Consider the following 21,206-nt stretch of genomic DNA (forward strand, 5'->3'; position numbering starts at 1 on the left):
AGAAAAGGAGGAAAAGAAGGTTGCTGTTAGTAATGGTGCTAAACACTAGTTATACCAAGCTGCATGTCCTAAGAAAGCATAGTTGGGTTAACCACTAGGATGCCTGAGATCCAGTTCAAGCTGACCTCCCCTTGCCATTAGGAAGGAAGAGTCCAAGAATAAACTCTCTCCTGCTTTCATAGTAAACGACTGACTAATCTCCTGTGAGGTAATATCTTGGCTGAATAACATTTTGTTTCCATTTACTGCAGCCTGTACAGTAAATGGTATGTTGGCTATGTGCTTTCATGGATAAATAGCACCCTAGGATTCTGAAAACCCAGGACTTTTCCCCTCTTTGTAGGAATTACTGGTAACATTTTTCTGTTTTTAGAAGAGGGAGAAACAATTAATCTTATCTCCAGGCAGCTCTTTTACACATAGATGGTATGCTTTTGTCTCCCACTGAGTTAGCCTTGTGGCATTTCAGCTCTGCAATGAGTCATTTTTTGTGGGCTCACTTAACTGCTGTGACTCAGTGGTTGAGAAGAAGGGGGAAAATGTAAAATATCTTCACTTTTTCTTTTAAAAAGCCCCAAGACTAACATCTTCTAGTATATGCTTAAACTTTTTGATCATTTGGCTTGTGTCTTCATGAAGAAAGAAAATATTATAAGCAAACCAAAATTTTAAGGGAAAACAAAATGAAAGGAAAAGAGGGCAATTCCTTCAATGTTTACTTTCAGATTTGCTGATAAATATTTTGTAATAGTGGTAGCCTTTTCTAGTTGCAGTGCTTGCAGTATTACACTTAATTCTCAAGTAACTTTAAAATCCGTCTGTTTCTCAGTTGTAGCTTAAATGTTTCTCTTCACCTTTTCTTCCTCCCCTAGAAGTCCTTTGAAGTTGAGACTGTGTTGCATTTTTGTAATTCTTTTCTTCTGATAGCTTTGAGGAACTAGAAATGCTTCTTCATTTAGTTTGTGTGCCTGTTACTGTTTACATTTCAGTTCTACTTCCAGTTGTCCTCCAAAGAGTTACGCTAAAATCTTAGCATGTGGATTACAAGGAACAATTCTAATTAACCAAAGGCAAATAAATGGTTTCAGTTTTTTCCTCTTTATGGAATTGTTGAGTAATGAAAATTGAAACCTTGAGAAAGCACTAAAAGGAAATACTGTGAGTTTAAATTAACTGTCCCTTTCTTCCAATTTCAGAAAAAAAAAGTCAGGCATGGATTAAGGAAAAATATCTCTATTTCACAATACCTCCTAGACTGTGTTGGATAGCTCTCCAGGAGAGGAATGGATGCAATCATGTGGTTGATTTATTTTCTGGATCAAGTTTTAATATGACCCCAGGCAAGGCAAAAAGGATTTTTTTGGCAAATATGTTCTTGGGTCCCATGGTCTGAGCTAAAGGGACTCACAGAGAGGTATGTTGAGGCCATCTGCTGTCCATGCTCTTTGTGTGGCAGAGCTGGGGAACCCCAAATACGCCATCTGAGTATCCATTTCATCAGGGACTGTGTCTCTGTACACAGAGTCTGTAATGAATTTTGCTGTTTGAAGTTGAGACCAGATGTTTATTTGTTTCTAATGAAGCTGAGTGATGGAGATTAGTGAATAATTTTTTTCCAAGCAATAAATGGGCACAGCATAATGGGATTAGAACACCAGTGGATTGACATAGATGTTTGCTTCTTGCCCAGAAGCTTTCTAGCAGTACCTGTGCATGAAGCTTGTTTACCAGGAAAGATCCTTGGATTGCAGGGGTAAGGTCTGGCCCTGTATAACAGAAGAGAAAGATTGAAAAATGTCCTGTTGAACTGTCTCTACTATCACCCTTGGTCCTGAGTTGGAGAACGAAACTGCAAAGAGAGTCTAAGACCACAGAAGCAGAAAGAAAAACATGGCAAATTCTACCACCAGAGGCCAAGTAATCTATTGTTAAGGCAAATACATCTTCCACCTGGGTTAACTGCCCAGTTGCTACAATGCTGTTTGATGAGATCCTGGTCTGAAAGTTCATGCAGCTGACTGGATTGGATTGCAGTAACCCTTGAGATTAATGTAGTCCTCAAGTGTTTTGAGGAGTTGATAGGAATGAACATTCTCCCTGGGGTACATAAGCACTGACTTTCTGTCATTTTGGATCTAAGACAGAGACAGGATTCCACAAAGACAGAGATTTAGCAGTATGTATGAATCCTAATCACCAAGTGTTGTCCAAAAAGTAACTGAATGATTGTTGAACTTGTGGAGACAAACCAGTATGATCTTGTCCATGAGAAAAGGAAAACAGAAGACAGGAGAATTCTGGACATAAGGCATTTTCCGTTTCTTTTCTTACAGAACTGTTCATCTTTTGTGTAGTACCTTAGAATAAGGAAAATGGCTCTGCTAGAGGACAGGGTGATAAAGTCAAAACTAGAACAACAAAAAGGTGGGACAGATATGTGCTTGTAGGAAATGTGACATTGTGACAAAATCTTATCAAGGCTGTGAAGAATATGAGAAAAGAAACTGTACTTGCCCATGCATAAGCAATGAAGTTGGAATCTTTTATTTATGAGTGTAAGTTCAATCTAAATGTATTATCAGTGCTTACTTAAAGATTTTAGCAAATAGGGATTCTTTCAGTGTATGTGGCTGGTAAGATTATGTCCATTCATGATCTAGAAAGTTCTCTTAGTCTTTAAACCTGCTCACTTAACAAGTGTGCTGATAAGAAGTCTGTTGCCACTAATATTGTAAGATCAAGAGACACGTAGACTGAAAGGCAGTGTCAGGATCAAGGGTCATTTTCCTTGGAATGGTAAATTAAGGCTAGTGGGTATTACTGAAATGGAGGGAAGATTTGCACAGTTATAATGTTTAATGAAATTGTTAGAGTCTGTTTAGGAAGGAATGACTGGCAGAAAAGTCATTTTAATGAGTCTCCCACTCATTAAAAAAATATTAGGTCTTTTTCCAACTGGCTGGCAGCTTGGAAGAAAATTATTTTGGATTCATTTGGGTCATGAGAACGAGGTGAAAGGATTGTGAAAGACCAGAAATTGCTCCAGAGAACAGAATGATGAACCCTGTAAACGAATTAAAAAAAAAAAAAAAAGTCCTTTCTTGTGTTGGAGGGGTTGTGCTCTGAGTTCAAAAATCTCATCTGATTCCTAAAAGCTGCATGGCAACATAGATAAAAAATGTCAGTTTCTTTAAAATGCTCTGCCATCATAGGAGAGTCCTGTATGAGACCTCAGCTTGACACAGGATCCCCCAGCCCATCACATCAAGGTTTAGGCATCCTATTTGGGTTGCAGGAATGAGCAAATGTTTAAATATTTTGGTTGTTACCCAGTTCTCCAAAAGGACAGCTTAATAGAGCAGAAAACAGAAGAGGTAAAGGGTCAAAACCAGTGAACAGAAAGTATGAGTGGTACTGGTTACAAACATCTGTTAACTCACTAATAAGTGGAAATAGAGCATCTGCCAATGCAGAAATAAATGTTTGGTCAGTATTTTTCTTCTATATTTGGCAGGAAGAAGGTAGGTTATATGTTTGTGGTCTGTAACTGAGGAAATACTTTCCATTTAAACTGTAACTCTGAAGGATGTTAAACTGCAGGTGCTGAATTAGAATTGCTATCTGTTAATCAGTAGGTCTAGAGATTTACAGCTGGATGTCTAGAAGAGCTGGTCAAAGAAATACTTGAGCTGTCAGTTCTGCAGTTAGGTGTGGAAACAGGGACTTCCCAGAAAACTGTAAATAAAACTGATCCTCTGTAGCAAGCTGCTTAAGTCACCACCTTGTACTACAGGTACAAACCTTGTCTATGTTTGCCACCATTAGATGCTTCATTTCTACTCACTAATTGCTAAGGTGATGATTGTTGTCAGAATGTTAAGTAGGCCAGTCCTGAATGTTTTTTGGCACAGATTCGGGTCCTGATCTTCATTTAGTATTAGTCAGGATAATGCTGAGGCTGTAGTAGTGCTATTAATTTGTTTTACCTTGGAATGAGGTTGAGTCCATGGCTGTGAGTGAAAACATGATTCAGTGTGTAGAAGTCTCTGACTCATCTTGGCACAACCAGTCTCAGGGAGAATATGATAAAGAGGAAGAAGGTGGGATAAGCATATCCCTCTACTGGTCCAGCTGCAGGAGGAAAGAACTCTACTGAGCACAGATGTACAAAGAAAAGGTGCACCAATGTGTTGCCATGGTAATTAGATCCTGCACTCAGGTGCTGATAAGGTACAGAAAACTTTACTGGGAGAGCATGTTTTAGAGCCCCATTACATTGTTTTGTCACCAATTTTATCCAAATACCTCTTCTTTTTTTCACACATGTAGCTCTAAAATTTGTATATTAATAATGCTTATGAAGATGAGAGGTCGAGGTCGGGCACTTTCCCTGAGCCAGCCATTGGCCACATCTAGTGGCAAATGCAAAAAGACAAAGCACTTTAAAGCTGTAGAGAAATCCATTTTCATGTTCTATTCTATTTTCAAAGTTGCTAGCCAGCTGGCAGCAGCTGTGCCAAATGATACGATGTGGTGAGGGCAGCTACCTGGATAACCTGGATACCATTCCTCCCCAGGGCTGCAGAGCAGTCATTGTCATGCATGAGATAACGGAGATGTGTATCATGTATCCCCTGTGGAGAGCTGCCAGGATTCCACTGCTAAGTATAGGCCAGAGGAGTGAGCTGGGCTTTGCACAGTTGTTCTGTGGTCATACTGAATCTGAAGATAGTACCTTTCATGCTAAGTTAACATAGTGTAACACTTTGGGGACTGTGGACGGGGGAAGGCAAAAGGGGGAATCAGTCCTTTACTTCGTATAGATTTGACCCAAAATCAGCTTGTTAACAATGATCATAAGGACACATAAAGGGAGAGTTTGAGCTCTGGGTGGGAAAGCGAGTGGAGAATTTGGAACCTCTTGCTGTAAGCCCCCTGGAAAAGATCACATTGCTGTTCACTGTACCTCAGGATGGGAGTGGCAAAGCTGCTGGTTTCACAGAGTTTTATTTGGATTCTCTGACAAGACACAGCACATGGTGAAATAAGAAATGGTAAATACAGCGGGAGATAAGCTTATCCCCCACCTGACGTTACCCATCATCAGTCACAAGGAGCAATGACATTTTGCACAGTTAAGTTTTGTGAGAGGCACAGCAGGAGAGCTGGTCTTTGCGAGCGTCTCCACCAGTAGATCAAACTCATCTTGATTGTGGGTGAAGGATGTGGTGCTGTTTTAAGTTTTCTCTTGTTTCTGGTGAGAAGTGAATTGAATCTGCTGTGATGACATGAAAGCAAATACGTTGTTCTTTGTTCCACTGCCTGTGAGACTATGGAAAAGAGGCTGAGCGGTAAGTGGATACAGGGAGATACATGGTTTACTTTTTTTACCCTTTGAGTTCAGTGTCTTTAACTGTCACCTGACGAAGGGGCCACAGGCTGATAGATCTAACTGCAGAACTCCTTTCCTTTGTTTTGTTTTTGCAGACAATTTACTTGGATGATGATGTCTCTTCTTTTGTGCAGATCAGAGGTTCTGTTCCACTGTTTTGGGAGCAAACGAGGCTTCAGGTAAACAAATAATCAGAAAGCTTACATTGCTTCTCTTTTTGCTACTTACAATTTAGAATTAACATTACTATTTTTTTTTTTTTTAATGAGCTTCAGAGCTCATTCTGTGAAAGTGCTGAGCTCTTTCATTTTAAGTTCACCTTGCAGGAAATTTTGTGTGTTTAGATAAATACAACTGTACCAGACTAATAGCTGTAGATGACTGAAGTTTTAAATTTTTGTGTGTTTGAATGCCTCTACAGGGAACTGTTTGGAAGGGACTGAAGCTTACAGCTATATATTTATAACATTTTCAGTTTTATTTGAAATAACCTATTCCTCTGAAATGCCAGGTTGGCTTGGTGATATTGACCTCCACAATAAAATTGGAGTTTCTAGGGATACCAGCACTCTGTAGAAGCATGCTACCTTGAAACAAAGTAAAATGTCTGGATGGCATGTTTTTGAGATTTCAGTCAAAAGGGTGATAATGATCTAATCTGATCTTTTCTGAGGCAGAAATGTCATCATGAGATTATTGCATCAAATTTAGTGGGTTGCATATGGTCTGTGCTTGCAGTTTATATACAGTTGTAAGCCCAAATAACAATCTTCCTAGCACACTTTGCATTCTCTTAGCAGAGGGATAAGCAACTGAAATAAGTATGCACATATATTCATGTGTGTTAGTAGAGAGAAAGTACATCACAAAACTGGTTTTTAAAGATACTATAAAGGTTACATGATACTTTTTTTGATCATTAAACAAGAACATATTTACTATTCAGGGGCACTGGATTTAGCACAAAAAGAAATTGCTAAAGGATCTCTGTGCAATACTAGCTTCTTTTTATAAAACAAGTTTTTCTATATGATCGTGCATGTCCTGCCCATGGTGCAGCTGTATCCAGCACTGTTGCTCTGTATGTTATAGAGCCATTGAGCATTCCCTCAAGTATTTTTGGCTAGTGGGTGATCCCTAGTTAAAAAAGTAAAATTTTTTAGTTGGCCTGGGTTTTTTTTTTGCCTAATCTGGATTAGATTATATACTCTTTCTCTTTAAGTGTGAATATGCTGGCACTGGTGTTAGAAATAATTGTGGAAAACCAACCTCATAAAAACAAAAATAAGATAATGAATGAATACAGGCAACAATGCATGATCCTATATGTATTTAGGAGTGTAGTTTTTGGAGAGGAAAGAAGCCTTCTGTAATAATGCTGTAACAGTAGCTACCATTCAAAAAGAACTTGAGGCTACTGTTGTTGGCATCCATATCAAAAGACCTATTAGTTTAATGATACAGAATTTCATCCTTCATATTTTTGAATCACTCTTCTGATACTTTTGGAAGAAGTCAGAATACACATTGCATGGAACTGGCATAAATGCAGGCCTCTCTACCAAAGCAAGGGCAGTAAGAATGCTAGACTCACTGAATACTCGTGTGAGGCAGTGTGTGCTATTTGCAAGAGGAAGCTGGCAAAGAGATGAGATTTGTTTGGCCATAAGAGGATGTGTAGGTATCCCTTTGCTTAATGGTAATTGTGTTTTCACTTGTAATTGTAAATGTTGTCTAATAAAAGCTGGGGTTTTTGTGTTAAGGATATTATGCGTGGGGGTGGTTGGAGTCTGTTAGAGATGTCTGGTGCTGTTAAAAAAATGTTTTTCTCTGAAGGAAAAAGGGAGACATCTAGTGACTTAGGACTTTTGCAGTTTAAGAAGTGTTTCCTCTTTCTTGGTCTTCTAATATTTTATTCTAGGTTGGTTCCCGCCATTTAAGGCTTAACAGAGGTCTGGAAGCCAATGCACCTGCCTTTGACAGGTACGTCTCATTGCACTTGAGCATCAACACAGCAGCCTGGCATGTATCCAAGGTTCCACAACTGTGTCTTCTAGAAAATCTTGAGATGTGAAACATCTTTCAGAAGATGTGGCAGATGATTAAGTTGGTTTACTTAATTTAGTCTCTTTTTTTTTGGTGTTTTTTTCTTCTTGTTTTCAGTGGTAATTGAATTAATTTGGTCTCCTGACTCATTTCTGTAGAAGTTTAGAAGTACTGAGTGATATGCAAAAGAAGGGCTTGTGCAAACCTTTGTGAGCCAACAGATGTGACACAGAATATGTGTTCTTTGCCACTCTAATAGAAGTAGTTAAAGATTTAACACTGCTTTCACTCCATTCTGGATTTGGTCTTCTCTTCATTGTTTTACTCCTACACAGAAATAGCAGTGCCTTATTCTGTGACCAGTGTTGTATGATGCTGTTATGCTGATGTTTTCTATTTTATGCAAAGACTGGCTTGTAAACATTTTTAAATCATTAGGACTCTGTTTGTCAGCTGGAAACTGTAGGAGAAATGCATTAGCCTGATTTCTTTGAATGCCTGACTAGGAACTGCTATCCTCTAAGGGTGTATTTCTACTGATGTCTATGGGAACAGTGCCTGAAAAGCACATGAAGAATTTAGTCTGTGGGAAATTTTCACCTTGTAAGTGCAGGTCAAGTGATTAATTTGTTTTGATTTGGTTTTGGCAGATCAGGTTGTATGTTGATTTTGACTAAGGCCCCTTTATTACCACAACTGTTAGCACAGAGGACATTATTGACTGTTAATGGTCACTGAAGACACAAAACAGGGATTAGAATCTAAAGGGACTATGCACCATAGCAGTTTCTGCTCCAGAGGTTCTTGGCCTACATTCTCCAAGCTTTTAAGGCTCTTAAATCCTGCTGAGTTTTAGTGCCTTTGAGACTCTTGGTCTTGTGGCCATCTGGTGCTGTGATAACCTGCCCTGCCAGCGTCCCTGAAGCTCCATCCTTGGAGGTTTGCATTCCACAACAGAGATATTTCATGTAAGAAGAAAACAGTAACTTACTCAGCATCTTTTTGTACTGCCCATGAAACTGAGTAGCTCAGGAAGGAACAACTTTGTAAGACCTTTTATATGACCCTAATACAACTGGTGAATAGCTTTCCCCTAAGAAAGGTGAACGTAAGGATAAACTTGCTCTATTCCTTCTTTCCTTTGTGCCCCTAAATTAGATGAACTTTGGGATCTCTCTGCTTACAGATCTGAAAAAGTCCTTTGAAAATGGGCAAGGAATAAGTGACTACTTCTGTGGAAAAGTACACTGGAATTTAACAACCTGCTGCAGCTTTTCTGGGATTTTATTTAGCCTGTTGCATTTAACCATGTGAGAAATGGATGGTAATCTTGTTAGATATTTTTTTCATCCTTGGCGTCTCTCCCTGGGAAATCCACAGGGAGCTTTGCTTACAGTATTCAAACAAGTGATTTGAGCTTCAGTAGTTTTGTTGTGAGGAAGCAACACTGGCAGAGAGGTAGGATTTTGATGCTGGGATCAGAGGGGGTGCAACTCTCCATATAGGATGAGCTGGCATACAGGGAACTAATTGCAGAATCAAGAATGCACCAGAAAATATATTTACTTTTGTTTCCTGAAGGTAGTGCTTTTGACTTCTTTCTTGTCTCCTCTTCCATGGTTTTCTGTGTAACTTTTTTCTGGTTAAAGGATTTAAAGAGCAATGCCAGAAGATGTGTTTTCTCATACTTTGCCATTGCATGCTATTTTGCAGCATATAATAATGTCTCCTTTTTGTGAGTGTTTATTTTTATTGTCTGTTTCTATCCAGCTTCCTCTTAAGTACTACTACAACGTTGTCTGTACATGATGGAAATCAACTTTAACATCTGATTTTTTTCTTGATGAACCAGCACAGCTTTTGCAGACCGTGCATGCCGACTTGAAAAAGATGTATTGAGGGGACAATGGGTGTTTCAACATCTGGCTATAAGCTCTTGAGAGTCCCTAAATGTCAGCCTTTGAGACTTTTGTGACATACACCCAAAAAATCCAGCCCACTTGTCCTATTTTGTGATTTTCCTGCAGAATATGGGTCAGACAACTTGGCTAAAAGGATCTTTGTTCTGATCCAGTGCAGCAGTTCTTATGATTACTCACCATGCTGCTTGATTTGAGTTCAGAGGGACTATCTCCATGTTGCATTAGCTCAGGGATGTTTGAACCCTGTCACCTGTGACATGTGTTTGGACCTCCCTGGCCTTGGCACTGGAGTCACAGGTCCCATTACTGCTGCTGACTCTTAGTCTCAGCCTTGCAAGATGCCAGGCAATTCCTGTTGAAGTGTAGTACATTTTATGCTCTTGTCTTTCCTGTGTGGCTCCCAGGCTAACAGCCAAGAGGTAGGAGTGTTAAGGACAATGCCAAAGCTAACAGTGACATAAAAGATTTGGGGCCTGTTTCCTAAGACACTTCTTTCTTTAAGTTCAATACAGAATACTGTATCTATTAATTGCATACTTTCACCATTTTTACTTTAATAATTGATTGCAAGGAAAACTGAGAAAGGTGTCTGTAGATGGTGTGGCTAAGACTCTGCTGGATGAAACAACCAGTCATCTCTACTTTGTATTTTGAAAATGGCAGTAGGCAACATAACTTAGTTTTGTTTAGTACCTGTTATGGTTACTTTTACTGTAGGCATATGATGCTTCTGAAAGAGCAGTATGGAAAACAAGTGATCGTTAACCTATTGGGAAGCAGAGGAGGAGAAGAGGTGCTCAACAGAGCTTTTAAGGTAAAAGCAATAATTTTCATTTTAAAAATAATTTTCTGATTTCCTTGAACCTCCATGTTCTTCTGTTTTCCTTCTGGCCCAGGAGGTGGTGAATAGTATTTCTAAAGAAATTATGTTAACTCTTTACCATATGTTACATGCTGAGAATAGTGCTTATTGGTTTCATGGCTTAGTTTCCAGCACTTTCTTTCTGCTTACTTCTTCATGCATTTCTGTGCATTCTCTCTAACCAAACTTAAAAAGAAATTGCCTGAATACTCTTCATGATAGTTCACATTTGCATAAGGGAGTCATAGCCAGCTTTGACATTGTATGTAGCCACCTATGCAGTCAGGGGCCCTCTGGGGAGCCTGGGGGCTGGGCCCTGAGCCTTGATGACTGAGCATGGTGACTTAGCATCTCTAAGCTGTCTTGCTCTGATAGTAATGGGAAATAGCTATCTAGCACTGACTGTGTTGGGAATTGGCTGCCTGAGCACCACATGACAGTTTGTTATATGGAGAGAGATTTTCCTAGCCCTTAAGTGTCCCCAGGCACAACTAAAACCTGAAAGCAAGGATGTCAGGCATTGTAGAACTAAAGCTGTGCTGCTTTCTAGTATGGTATTCTTTTTAAAACTAGTGTAAGCTTAAAGCCATAGATTGACACTGAGTGGGATTTGCAGCAGTGCAATAGCTGCCTGAATCTGGCTGGAGGCTGATGGAACTCTGCCTCGTTAAGTGCCTCCTGCTTTAGCAAACTGACATGGATACTTCAGAGATTATGTTCTTAAAACTGACAATAGGAATATTTAAGTACATACCTGTAGAAAGTACCATATATATATATATCATTAGTAAAGAATGATACCAATAGTTCTAGCTGAATTGTTTACTATGTGAAAATAAGCAAAATAAAAATTGTACTTAAATAATTGTGCCTGATTTCTTTCCCTGTCTGTTGCAATAGTGATCTTACAGGGAGTGTTAGGTTTTTTTCTCAGTTTTCCCTTGTCCTGCAAAAGACCTGGGAAGGACAGTCTACTTCCCTAGCAGAAAATTATGAAGTGAACATCTCCCCTTGTACAGAATGTGGCCAAAGAAAGTGATTAATGCCTAAAACTTGCAAGGCACAGGAGTGAAGTCTGGTCCTGGTTTCTGTTTTCAGCTTCTTACTGAATTTCTGCATGACACGGCTAAGCCTCTGTAATCTTTTGGTTTCTCTCTCTTTAAAATAATTTTTCTAGTTTGTTTTGCAAACCCCACTGAAATTTAAAGGTAAAAGATAACCAATCCTGAAATGCTGAAATAATTTACGTGGATAAAAATATGGCATTTGTTGATAATTTGATACTGATATTTTCTCAAACTCACATTCTTCAAGATCATGTTCTAATATCATGCAACCACACATTAAATCAGAAACTGGGCATCTCTAGACCTTGCATTTGTTAATTTAATTTAAATAAATTTTCTTTTGTTTAAATTATTAAATTTTTGCTTATTTAAAAAAATAAATAAACTCTGAAAATTCCCTGTAAGCACACAGAATTTAGACTGATTTTTTTTTTTTTTTTCAAGTTTTGTATTCATTCAGAATGATTCCTTGGTCATTTCTTTACCTTTGTGTTTTAAGAAATGGATGTTAGGAAAGAATTTTACTTTGATGATTTTAAAGGGCTTGAATCAAAAATAAAGTAATTCATAGGAGTGTGATTAGGGTTGCAAGCTTGCCTCCTGTCATTAGTTTCTCCATCTTTTTTAGCTTTTATTTCTTTCTTTTCTCTCCACTCTTGCTTCAACCTTAGTAATCCTTATCAGCACTGGTTCAAATTATTCATGTAATTACTGCTGCAGGGCTCTCTTGAGCAGAATGTCATGGTTACCATTCATTTACCGTTCATTATCCATTACCTGAATCAGACCAGACCAAAAATCAATGCTGTTCCCAGGAAATGCTGTTCCTCCCATAAGCATTCCCTGTAACTGATGTAATTATGTTTACAGTAAAAGCAGGGCTGTAGTGTAGAGTTGCAAATACTCTGACAATAATTTACACTGCAGCAGTGGGTAAATGTCATCCTCAAGTGCATTACTAGTGCCAGCATCTGTCAGGGCAGATTGGGGTGTCAACAGTAACAGTCTAATGAAATACATTTTACAGGTCTCTTTCTAAGCACTACCTTTAAATTTCTTTCTGCAGGAAAGACTTAATGGCTTACTCAATACTATTATTCTGGTGTAACTGCTACATGTACACTTTTAATGTAATATCAGATTGGTTTTGTCCAGTGTGTGTCACAATGTAAGTGGAGAAAAGCATCCATCTTTTGGGGTGAGAATGTGCAGGAGGGAAGAGAATGGACAAAGGCTTGCATAGTTTGAGTTAATGTAATGGTTCTCTCTGCCTTTCTTGTGGAGAACAGGATATATTACTATCTGTTGCAGATACCTTAATGAAATTTGTGGTGATTACAGAAATGCGTGTGAGGTCACTGAAATTGGTGATGAAATAGTGAGGCTATTTGTGCCTCTTCTTTCACTTCTGCAGTTTACCACAAACACTTTATAGTGTGTTTTCCTGTAATTGCTTATTTACTTCCTCCCCCTGAGCCTGCCTAGAGCATTGCTAGTGCTGTTCACCCTCATGCACAGAGGTAGCAGCAGCCCATTGCTGCAGGGCTGCCACCAGCCAAGGAACAATTCTGATGTATACTTTGCAGTTTGAGTTCCCCTGCAGGAAAATTGACTTCTGACAGTCAGCTTTACTTTTGTGAAGAAAACAAACAGGGAACTTCAGTTGCTTTTTTCATATCTGGCCTTTGAAAATTCCCTATGAACAATGTGATTAATAGCCAAGGCTTATTAATGACAAAAGCATGCTGGTATCAATCTTTACATGTGCTTGAGCAGGATTTGTTTTCCTTCATTCTCTTATCTGAACAGAAACTGCTATGGGCCTCTTCCCATGCGGAAGACAGTCCCATGATAAACTTTGACTACCACCAATTTGCAAAAGGTGGGAAAACTGAGAAACTGGAAAATTTGCTGAGGCCTCAGCTGAAGTTGCACTGGGAAGACTTTGGAATCTTCACAAAGGGCGAGCATGTAAGTCCATGGTGAGTGTCTCTGCCCCTCTGTCCCAGTGTAGCTGGGCACTGCTTTGTCCTGTCCTTCCCAGCTTTCTTGCTGTGTTTGGACCATGGCCATAAATTGACTGTCTTGAAATAAAATTTGGAAACAAAGTGTAGTCTTGGTTCTAAATCAATGATTTGGCTTAATTACATCTCCATGGTTTCAAATCTGCACATTTACTAGTGCATGGATTTGCCAATATAGTGTTGCAGATGTAGCCAAGTAATTAGATGTGTTAATGCAATATATTGTGCACAGTGTGCTTCAAAATGTGGGTGGGTATATTCAGGCTGAACATTTGATGATCTTGTTCAATCAGCTCATGATTAGATGTTATTTTAAAATATACCATTTTCTCCTCCCTTCTTTTTTTGTTTGGTTACCAAAGTCTGCAGACAGGTACTTTTCGAATGAATTGTTTGGACTGCCTGGATCGTTCTAATAGTGTACAGTCCTTCGTTGCACAGGAGGTGAGTTTGTCAGAGGACCTTCTGTGGGATACCTGTAGTACATAAATTGCCTGTTCCATGGGAAAGACAGGGAAGAGGCTGTAAGTCTCAGTTACATGGGTCTGTCTTGCCTGCTCTATGATACAGGATGGTGCTGGCTGGAATACTGAGGGCAAAAAGCAAAAGCACATTTAAAAACAATGTTGGTTTCTTTTTTGTGTTTTTTTTCTCCTTCTGCACCTAATCCAGATACTGTTTGCTCAATTAGAGAGCCTTCGTTTGAACTCTAAACCTATAATTGAGCGCTTTGTGGAATCCTACAAGGAGATGTGGACTCTCAATGGTCAAAATCTGAGCAGAGTATTTAGTGGCAATCGTGCTGTTGAGGGGAAGAACAAGGTAAAGAAAAATGGCAGAACTCTTTATTTACAGGTGAAGAAAGATGTCCTGTTTATGCTTCAGTGCCACATGCATTCATAATTCCCATCTGCTGTAGGTTGGGAAGCTCAAGGATGGTGCCCGCTCTGTGTCTCGTACCATCCAGTCAAACTTCTTTGATACAGTAAAGCAGGAAGCCATCGAGTTGCTGCTCATGGGTGACTTCTACCGTGAGGAATATGCAGACAAAGGCAAGATGCTCATGGACCAGACTGCACTGCTGGGTAAAGCCAATCTAAACCCTTCCCTTTGTTTATGCATCTGCTTTTAGCTGTCAGATATAAGCAATTGTACCCTTCTGAAAAAAAAGTAAGTGGCTTTTGCACAGATCTTTTGTTTAAAGCACTACTTTCAAGTGACCACAGCACAACTCTTGTGCTTATTTCTCATATTTTGTTTTGAACTTTTGAGTATATTTGTCTTTTCTTTGATAGTGATATTCTCTGACAGTTAAGTGTTGGACCAGAGGGAAGGATTTTAGGGCTATATTCCCAGTCTGTCCTATCTGAGTTTGTCTTGAGGAAGTCTCTTGAGCTCAACCTTTTTACCTCCTTAGTTGTGCCTTTGCTGTTTGCACATGCTTTTAGCTATTTGGATCTTTAAAGGCACATCTCTGTTACTTTAGTTCATTTCCTGCTTTATTCCAGGCCCCTAAAAGTCCACAGCATAGACACATTTGTTTGCCATCTAGAATAAACTCAGCTCTCTCTGAGAAGATATTTACATGCAAAATATAGGATAGGATATAATATTGGTGGTCAGTTTACTCCAGAGAACCATTCAGCACCACTTCGGTCCTGGACTTTTCCCCTGATGTCAGTCACAAGGAAAATATTGATTACTTCTCTCTGTCTGACTACCAGTGCAAGTCAGGTAGTTAAAGATTAACTCTGGTTCATTTGCTGAGACAGCAAAAGCACACTGCTGATTTTCTATACTCAGAAAAAATTAATGAATATACCAGGGATTTTTTGAGGAGTTCTTGCTAGGCTAGAGAGTTATGACAGTGGTAGATTTGTACTGATGTGAGATTGTGCTGCTCTCCGTCTTTCCTTCCACACTGTAAACTTCTAAGGGCTCCAGTTTAAGTTGAAACTTCTGACATGTTTAATTGCTGGTCCTGGTTTCAGGAATAGAGTTCATTGGCTTCCTAGTGTGTGGTACAATGTTGTGTTTTGGATTTGAGACTAATGAATGAGCAAGTGTGTGTTTTACTTGGTTGCCAGGTGGGTTTAAATCACAGCAGGCTGGTAATACAGTGAGGGTTTTAGTTGTTGCTATATAGTGTTTGTACTAAGTCAAGGACTTTCCAGCTTCTCATGCTCCCGTTCAGAAGGGTGGAGGGCTACAAGAAGCTGGGAGGGGATGCAGCCAGAACAGTTGACTCCAAATGGCCAAAGGAATACTCCATACTAAATGATGCCATGCTTGGTATATAAATTGGGGGGTATGGGAAAACTGACTCACGGCTGCTGTTTTGGAACTGGCTGGGCACTGTGCCACACTTTTTTGTATATTCTAATTCTATTATCCTTTTTCTTTTTCCCCTTTTCTGTCCCATTAAACTCTTTATCTCAATCCATGAGTTTTCTCACTTTTACTCTTGGGGTTGTGGGGCAGGAAGTGAGCGACTGGCAGGGATGAACAGTAACAAGCACTCATTGCCCCATGGGGTTAAACCATAACAGTGCTGCAGACTAAACTGAAAGATTACGGGAGATAAAAGAATTTACTTATTACTTGAAGAAGTACAGAAGAATGTAAACGGAAAGTGAGTGACCAGCCATTCCTAGGCTTTCAAAGGGTGCCTGGTTTCTGGATGAGAAATTGCTGACATCAACCCCAGTTATCTTGTAGCTATTGCCATTGCCATGGGGGTTATGCCCTACCTTTTGTATTGTTGCTGCTTAGGGTAATATTATTATTTCAGAGTTAGTGTTCTTATTTTTTACACACCATCTTTCTCTCTCCTCTCTCCTGTCAGTAACTCCAAGTATTTTGAAGGCCATGTCAGAGCGTCAGTTTGAATTCACAAGCTCCAAGCGTGTTCGTATTGCCACGGGGACCTGGAATGTGAACGGGGGAAAGCAGTTCCGAAGCAACATCCTTGGTACCAGTGAGCTGACAGACTGGCTGCTGGATTCTCCCAAGCTCTCAGGGGTTTCAGAATTTCAAGGTAAGGCTTCACAGTCAAAATGTGTAAGCAGTATTTGCTGGTGTCTCTAGAGACAGTGAGTCAAGACACAAGATTTGACCAGCCTTTCAAAGGCAGTAGATTTTAGAGGGCATTTTCTGTCAGATCTTAGGGGTGTATTCAGTTCCTCCGTGGTTTTGTTGCTGCCCTGCAGAAGTGGAATGGTGTGTGAAGATCTCCTGACAGTCAGAGTTCTTTGAACACTTTAAAACAGTCCATGTGACTGTTTTGAACCTTCAGCAGGTCAGAATTCAGAGCTCTCTTTCATGCCATCATGGGATGTATGTGCCTATTCTGCACCCTGTATGTCATTTTCTTCTTCCATATCTCTATTCTTTGTTCTTTATTGTGAGTGGAATCTACATGCTTAGGTGCCATCAGAGCATCTCCTTGGTCTCTCATCTGGAGCTAAATATAACTGTATAATCTGGACTACAAGCTTGTAGTCCTTCAGACAAAAAGATTTACTTTGTTGAAGGTGATATTTCCTTTCTTTAGCAGTATAGAAAACTCCTGTGTTTATGGCTTGATGAAATTGGCTGCTGAATTTCTTAATTTATGGAACAAGGTCAGGTATTCTAATTGATTTGCAATTTTTTTTTTAATAAGGTGAATGAAAAGGGAACATTCTGTCATTTAAAAATTGAGTGGTTGCAAAACTACAGCAAAACCCATGCTTCTGTTGTTAGAGTGAAACATTTAGTTTCCTGCAGGCATCACGGGCATAGTACTGTACCTAACCTTGTAGCTCAGGAATATGTTCCTCAAATCCTTGGTTTCCATGTTCAAGTTGTCCCATTTGAGCCCTTAGTTCCTGAGTGGTATGTGATTAGGTGCAGACCACTGTATCCTGAGCAGTTTAGGTAAGGGATTAGTCTAGTCTAGTCTGTTTCAGAAACACATCAGGTGTGTTAGTGCCTGTTGAGAGCCTGTCATGTGTTAGCCTTGTCAGAGTGTCCCCTGAGAGAGCCAGAGGAGCAGGGCTACATGGAACAGGCAGCTGTGTCATGGTAGGTATGAGCAGCTTCTGGAAGAGAGCTGAGTTATGTGAATAGGCAGGGCTAAGGTGTGACTGTGCAAATATCTGTATCCATGTTAATATCAGTGCAGTGCCCATACAAATGGGCAAGTGTTAAAAGACAGATGTCCAAAATTATTAATGGGAAATACATGTGGCAGTGCCTGTCTGCTTCAGCTAGTAAAGGAGGCTAGCTATCATTCTAGTTTCACCCTTGTGTCTGCTCAGAGTTGCTGCATATTTTACTTTTTATTTGTGATTTCTGAGTCAGATCTGATTTAGGTTCCTATGTTTAGATCTTCATGTTGAATTAAATTACTGTCACTGTGGACAGATGATACTTGAAAAAAAAAGTTCTTTAGGCAATGGACAGACCTAATGGGTCAACAGGTTTGCTTCACACTATTTTATGAGAGCGTCTGGTCTTTGATGTTTCTTCAGAGTAATATCCACAGAGCTGGGGAAGGGAGCATGGGGGTCACTGTGCTCTAGGGTGATGTATCTAAGAAGGACTTGGAAGAAAGAAGGCAAGAAGAAAACTTGAAAAGCATCTTTAAACTAGATGAATTTACTAAAGGCCACCTCCATTGAGATGGAGGTGACATATTGGTGTGTGGATAATTAAGTTCAGTTACATAGGAGTCTGTGTCAGAAAGGAAGAGCATGTTGGATAAAATGACAACAGGTAATAGATGGTCAGTAGTGAGATGTGGTTTTAGTGATGGGTAGGGTGGGGGAGAGAGATCTTAACACTGCTACAACATTATGTTCTGTTCTGAGCTGCTTCCTGCTGGAGAAATGGAGACCAACTGGTGTGAGAAAAGCAGGAAAAAAATGCAGAGGAACTGCAGGGGATGTTTTATTAGATTAGATTAAAGGAGTTATGAATATGTATAGCTTGGCAGGGGATACACAAGATAGAGCTACAGGAAGGATCTCTGACAGAAATTAGAATACAAGTCATTAGAAGAAACAACAAAATAATAATTCTGGTATGACTTTTCCTTCCTGCCAACAGATGATGATAACTGCCCTCCTGACATATTTGCAGTGGGATTTGAAGAGATGGTTGAGTTAAGTGCAGGGAATATTGTGAATGCCAGGTATGTAAAAAAAAACCAACAAAACACCATGCACACAAAACCAAAAACAAAAACCTCTAATCAAACAACCTAAAAAAACCAACCAACTAAAAAAAAACCCTCAACTCTAAACAAACCAAACCACCCAACCAAACAAAACCCCAACAAAAAGAACATAATCTTCCCAACGCAACTGGTCGTGTTCATTTTTATGGTCACTTGTATCAAATACTCTCTTCCAAATTTATTACTTGCAACCATAGCTGGAAATATGTTTCCTATTAACAAATGTCACTGAGATGGTGTTGAAAGTGCTCTTTCTCTGTGAACTTCTGTGTACAGTAGAACACACTGTTTGCTAACTCTTTTAAGTCTTTATATTGGCAGAGAAGAATTGTAATGGTTGAGATTTATTTAACACTTGTCCTTAAAGACCTGTCTGATGTTGGAAAAATGTGTTCAATTAATACAAACCTAATTGCAATTCATATGGGAATTCTAAAATTGGCTAAAAATGTCTCTGTGACTAATTGTATTTGTGAAAATTATGGCTAGAGAAGAAGTTAAATGCAAAGCCTAAGGTTGGCATATCAGCATGTGCAGTAGTCTGTTGTGTTTACTGGTCCTTGTAAATCTGAATGGAGGTGGAACCCTGAAGATCATGTTTCCAATGCTGATTCATTGGGCTGGCCACTTAGTTGTTTGTTTTGGGAATGAGAAATTACAGCAGTGCTTAGTGTGGCTGCTGGGCTGGTGATATATCTGCATGAATATGTTGACTTTGGAGAAAAGAAAAACTTGGATTCACTGAAGTGAGGGTATATATGCAGCTATTCACAAACTTTAGCTAAGAATAGCTAATAGCTGTGAGTAGCCAGTCACCTTCCAGTCAAAAAATCCTAAGAAGATCTTTCCACTGTGAGCATAGGAAATCTTACAAGTCATGAGATTGATATGAAAATTTGTTTTTACGGTTATGATTGCTGTAATCATTTTCCAGTTATCCCCAGTGAATGGGTGTATCCAATGTTATGTGAGTGTGGATGTTTCTAAGCATAGTAAACAAAGTCCCTCACTCATCCAGAAAGCAGGATTTATGTGCTGTGCCTGGGCTCACTGACCCTGCTGACTCTAGGATGCTTACAAGGAGGTATTATCGGTCTCTGCCATGCATTCTACAGCACTTCAAGTTCTACAGCCTAATGGGATGTCTGTAAACCTAAGGCACAGTTAATCTGTTCATTTTATTGACTGCATGTGGTTTGTTTTGATTCCATTAAATGATTTTTTGTTTGTTCCAGTACAACGAATAGAAAAATGTGGGGAGAGCAGCTTCAGAAAGCTATTTCCAGAACTCATCGCTACATTCAGCTGACATCAGCACAGCTTGTTGGTGTTTGTCTTTTCATCTTTGTACGACCATATCACGTCCCCTTCATCAGGTAAAAAATAAAAAGCCAAACCAAACAAAAAAAAACCCACCCAAAAACCCAGCAAACCAAACCAAAACCAAAAAACCACCCCAAAATAAAACTAACTTAACAAAAACAACAAACCCCAAACCAACCAAACAAAAAAACCAAAAAAATCCCCAAAACACAACCTGTGTCTTCAGTAACATCTGGTGTTGGAGTGTGGCCAGAGAACATGGGGAGGGGGGTTGCTCTCCTTGGTGGGAGTTGTGCAAACCTGCTCAGCATGGAGAAGAGGCACACTTACAGACATCAAAAGGCTGGAGTCAATCTCCCTGGGTAGCACAAAGGCCAGGCAGCCTCAGTGTCTTCCTGCAGTTAGCTGAAAAGCCAGGCATGCTCCAGGTGGGCAGTCAGGGTGGAGCACCTTGTTTGGGTGCGATCTTTCTGGGAAAGGAATTACCTGGGCTAGTAAATCCAAGAGTATTTGATGCACTGAATGAAGGCAAATGCCTGCCTCTTCTGCCTGAAGAGCAGGTTTTACTTTCAGCCCTGTAGATACTGTTTTCTTGTGGCAACAGGGGTAGTTCTAGACCTGAAAAGAATGGGGGAAGGAGACCTAATTTTGCCCCTTGATATTTTATAGAATTGAGAGGTAAGAGAACCTATGAAGTGTTTGTCTTTGCCAGATTTTATGAGAACCAGAACTGTGTGCCCAGTCAGGAAGGTGCAGAGCTGTGTATCCTCTGCTTACTAGCTCAGCTGTGCCTGGAGAGTGACCAAACTCCTCCTAGATTACCAACCCATGGAGATATTGGCATTAAAATGCCTTTGCTGCGGGCACAAATTGTGCAGGATAAGTGTAAAAGAATTATGCAGGCTAAATGTAAATGGTTAGGAAGTGAATAATTAGCCAAAACTATCTTTGGTCATCTGTCTGACCTAAAAGCTCTGAGATCCAAACATTCCTCTACCCTCTATTAGGGCACTGATTGGCCACTGCATTTTGTGATTAAAATATGAAAAGCCTCTTTCTTCCCTGTGATCTCCTATCTAATGAAGACCTCAGAACAAAGCTTGTGCACCACCAGGTGCTGTAGGCCAGACAGAGCAATGCAATCCAGGTAACTCTGATAGTCTTACTTTGCTGATTTCCAGTAATCTTTCTTCAAAGTGATTTTAAAGAATTACTTTTTTTGCTGCTCTGAAGCAGTCCAGAGCAGAAGTATTTCTCTCAGTTTTTGACTTTTCACCTGGCTTACAAACAAATTGAGTAATCCAGTAGGAAATTTATAGTTTAAATGGAAATCAGAAGCAGAACAGCAC

At 39.7% G+C, this 21,206-nt stretch overlaps 1 protein-coding gene across 4 annotated transcripts in view; it reads left to right on the top strand.

Annotated features, from left to right (window-relative positions):
• The window catches only part of SYNJ2 (synaptojanin 2), a 63,975-nt gene that overhangs the window by 22,705 nt on the left and 20,064 nt on the right, over positions 1 to 21,206 (top strand). For 3 of the 4 annotated variants that reach the window (XM_079331090.1, XM_079331088.1, XM_079331089.1), the window contains 10 exons: positions 5,488 to 5,571; positions 7,314 to 7,375; positions 10,078 to 10,174; positions 13,099 to 13,271; positions 13,676 to 13,757; positions 13,986 to 14,135; positions 14,233 to 14,398; positions 16,159 to 16,350; positions 18,405 to 18,489; positions 19,770 to 19,910. In XM_079331090.1, coding sequence (XP_079187216.1) covers positions 5,488 to 5,571; positions 7,314 to 7,375; positions 10,078 to 10,174; positions 13,099 to 13,271; positions 13,676 to 13,757; positions 13,986 to 14,135; positions 14,233 to 14,398; positions 16,159 to 16,350; positions 18,405 to 18,489; positions 19,770 to 19,910 — 1,232 coding nt within the window. Of the gene's footprint in view, positions 1 to 5,113; positions 5,352 to 5,487; positions 5,572 to 7,313; positions 7,376 to 10,077; positions 10,175 to 13,098; positions 13,272 to 13,675; positions 13,758 to 13,985; positions 14,136 to 14,232; positions 14,399 to 16,158; positions 16,351 to 18,404; positions 18,490 to 19,769; positions 19,911 to 21,206 lie in introns of those variants that run through there. The other variant, XM_079331091.1, reaches the window with a different exon arrangement.

Source organism: Erithacus rubecula (genome assembly GCF_903797595.1).
Source record: "Erithacus rubecula genome assembly, chromosome: 2".
In the NCBI taxonomy this organism is placed as follows: domain Eukaryota; kingdom Metazoa; phylum Chordata; class Aves; order Passeriformes; family Muscicapidae; genus Erithacus; species Erithacus rubecula.